General features: G+C 43.7%; 1 protein-coding gene across 2 annotated transcripts in view; it reads left to right on the top strand.

Moving 5' to 3' along the window:
• The first annotated feature begins 387 nt into the window (after positions 1–387).
• LOC118219369 (fibulin-1-like) overlaps positions 388–3489 on the top strand; it is a 27009-nt gene continuing 23907 nt past the window's right edge. The window contains exon 1 of one of the 2 annotated variants that reach the window (XM_035402496.1): positions 388–653. In XM_035402496.1, the coding sequence (XP_035258387.1) occupies positions 599–653 (55 nt within the window). In that variant the 5' untranslated portion in view covers positions 388–598. The remainder of the gene's footprint in view (positions 654–3489) is intronic. The other variant, XM_035402494.1, reaches the window with a different exon arrangement.

The raw sequence follows: 3489 nt of genomic DNA, 5'->3' as shown, positions 1-3489 counted from the left end.
CACCTCTTTCCAGTCCAAAAATACCTAAACGTTGAACGTATCCATTTATTTAAACCGGTGCTGTTGTTTATTTGGCTGTATAGGGCCAACACATACATTTCTCTGAAGCATCATAGGCCTTTCTTGACTTAATTAGTTGTAAACCTCCGCTTTGGTGCGGGTTTACTGATGTGCAGTGTGTGCTTTTGACATTTAAACACGTATATTAAATGTGAATACGCATTAGCCTCTTGACAAGACCTTTCGAAATATTGGTTAACTGAAACATACTTTCAGTTGTGTATATTTCGTTCTAAACACCCGTCCGAAATTTGATGGTTCGTTGAGCTGAGAGGCACCGCTCTTGCTGCGCACTTGCACGCGCCCCCGCCCGCGTGTCCTTTGCCAAGACAGAATGAGTCTACCCTGAGACAGTCGCGCAGCATTCAGCTCGATCTCGCAGTCCTGTCCTGGCGTCCCGTACTCTTGAAGTTTCTCAGTGAAAAACAGACCGCTCCCGTTAATTGAAGCATCGGCAAAACTGGATACAAGTTCAAGAGAAGTTTCGTGAAGTGAAAGCACCCCTTTTTTTGTTGGACAAAAACTCATCTGTTTTACAATGAGACTCTCGATAGTGATATTTTTTTCTTTATACGGCGTTTTCGGTGGACAACGTAAGTAGCGACATAAAATGCTGCGAATTTATACGAGCACGATTTCATTAGTCTAGCATATGTTGGCGGCGTGTCTATGCTTTATTGAAATTAAATGAATTATTGAAAGATATATTTCTGCACAACTGACAAATTCATATGCCGACAATTTAGGTATGGGCTACTTGCAGAATTAAAGCATCTAATTAAAAAAAAAACATTTATAGTTGGCTGTATGACTGATAATAACTGAGTTATAATTCAACTGTGATTAGTAGTCATTGATTTTTCTTGAGATTATAAAATAATGCAATTATGAACCGATAATCATCTATATGCAGTGTAAAATATAGCGGTTTATTTGAACGGCTAGGAAACTAGACTTGTAGTTCAAAGGTTGTGGGTTAAAGAGGTGGGTCATTGAGCAAGGTACACAATCGGAATTGCTTCTGCCAAAATCCAGAATATCCAGCTGTATGAATAAATTATATGCATCTATGCAAAAAAAAAAAAAAAAATTAAATCACCTGGGTTAATCACCTGTGTGTGTCTGTGTGTGTGTGCACCCTAGAAATAAAGGGTGCACACTTTAGAAATAAAGTAGTCTCTGCACAGCCATGTCACCCACACATCCCAAGCTACAGTGTAACCCTAATATGTTTAGTATGGTTTTTATTGTGCAGAGATAGGCCACATACAGGTATTGTAGGCAATGCTCGTTGCCGTTTAAATGTATGCTAATGTAGGCTAAGAGGCTTAGAGGCTTAGAGGTGTGGGCAGACGATGATGACCGTGTGCTCGGTGCTCAGCAGGTAACGGTACGCTGTGGCTCCCTACGCTGTACTGGGACTATGAGCCAGCCGTGTCACAGGTCACAGGAGTTTGGGTGTCACGTTCACCATGTGGTGCGTGGCGGGGTCACCTGCCCGCACCTGGTGCCGTTTCTCGCCGTCGCGGTTAAAGGGAGGGAGAGGGCGGTTCAGGGGGTCACGACACAGAACACTGGACAAAGTCAGAGGTCAGTCCGTCCGTCGTTGGGGGGGGCGATTGACCTGCATTAGACATGGGGAGGACCTGGTGGAGTCGTTCCCAGGGCACTGCTTTCACCCCCCCCCCCCCCCCCACACAGACACACACTAAACAAACTTATGTTTTTGCATCAGCTCCCGTATAACAAGCTTGCGCGACTGTCCTAAGCCCCCTAACAGACAGCTTTGATTTGCTTTGGAGAGCTTCTGGCGCCATCCACCGAAACTGAAATAATACCACATGCACATCTGCCAGCCCGGTGCCAGGGGAAAAAGGCACTGAACGGGAGATCCATCTTAGAGCGCACACTTTCCTGCCTTGTTCATTAGCCAATAGCAGGCATCCTGCATCAAGTAATCAGCTTTAATTCCTTTTTGATTGGGCTGTTAGAGATTCCACCTGGTAAAGAACTTGATGCTGTTATTCCCGCAGTGCAGTTTGTTAGAAAATGAGAGGAATCTGTTTGTTTTGTCTCGTGGGTGTGCCGACGTGAGCAATTATGTCTCCCCAATGTGGGCCAAATATAACTTGGACAGAAAGTGTGCTTAAAGGGTATGGTATTGTGCTAGTACAATGACACAGTGATTTTTCTGCTGTGCAGAGGGTGAATGCTCTGGAATATGGGTCACATGACCACCACCCCCAGTCCCCTCCCTCCTTAAATGTCAACTGAAATGAGAAATTCACTCTTGCCTGTGTTTGTTTTTTTGGAGAGAAACTTCCAGATTTTGTTTTTTGCGTTGGGACTGGTCTGAACTCCTGGCCGGTTGAATTTCATTGGTTTGTGTGATTTTTTTTTTTTTTTGTTTGTTTTTTTTTTTTGGTTCTTCTACTTCAATAGAAAACCTTTTGGTTCCAGGATGTTTTTGGCAGTAAGATGTCAGTCAGAGATAATAGCCTTGGAGAAATCTGTTCCAAAACATCGAGCCTGCCAAAATAAAAAGCACCAGGGCTGGATTGCAGTACTGCAAGAGAGGGCCCTGTCTTTAACACTGTCCCAGAGCATGGTGTCAGTTGTACAGTTTAACATCTATATTTATCATACCCATTTTATTTCAAATTCCTCTGGCCATCTCGGTGGTTTTATTGCATTGTTCTCCTGTCTGTTAAAAATAGAAACCATAACAAAATGGCACCAGTTTTACTCAAAAGCTTGTAAAGTAGCTTGTTGAAATAAGGTTTTGGTCCATCCCTTGACAGTGTCTTATGCTCGGCATCAGGTGTTAACCGTCTGGTTCTTTCAACAAGTCAGCAAAATACTGTAACTGGGGTTTGATTGTGCCTTATATTGGGAGAGCCAGGCTGGCGGTTGTTTCTGAGACGCTGGGGAATCCCGTACTCATTCTGATAAGTACCGTGGAATTCTTTTTACCACCTACTGTAGGCCTCTGTTTAATGTCTTAATTGAAAGACTGCTTCTAGAGTGCGGTGTCCGCATCCCTGTATAGGGACATTGGGATTTATTTGCTCTGGAAGGAAGATGGTCCCCTACTGGCCCACCAATGCAACTGCCAGTGAGTTAGTTTTCCTGGCAGGTCTCATGTCCAAGGGATGACCAATACCACACCTGCTTAGCTTTAGCCATTTGGCGGGGGCGGGGAATGCGATGGTTTGCTATACTGGGAAAAAAAGAAAAGTAGCCAGGAACAGTGACAGAAGATTGAAATAATACATCTGCAGAATTTGTTGAACTAGAACACCACCAGTCCTGATTTCTCTACTCGGGATGAGCTGCAAATGCTTTACAACCGCGTCACCTTCAGTTGTTTTGAATTTTAAATCAAACTGACTGAAAGGTCTTGAGCATGCAGTACATTTTTTTCCAAAA

The sequence above is a fragment of the Anguilla anguilla genome, chromosome 19 (assembly GCF_013347855.1).
Source record: "Anguilla anguilla isolate fAngAng1 chromosome 19, fAngAng1.pri, whole genome shotgun sequence".
Lineage (NCBI taxonomy): Eukaryota > Metazoa > Chordata > Actinopteri > Anguilliformes > Anguillidae > Anguilla > Anguilla anguilla.
Note: the sequence above shows the minus strand (reverse complement) of the source record. Positions and strands in the feature narration are given on the sequence as shown.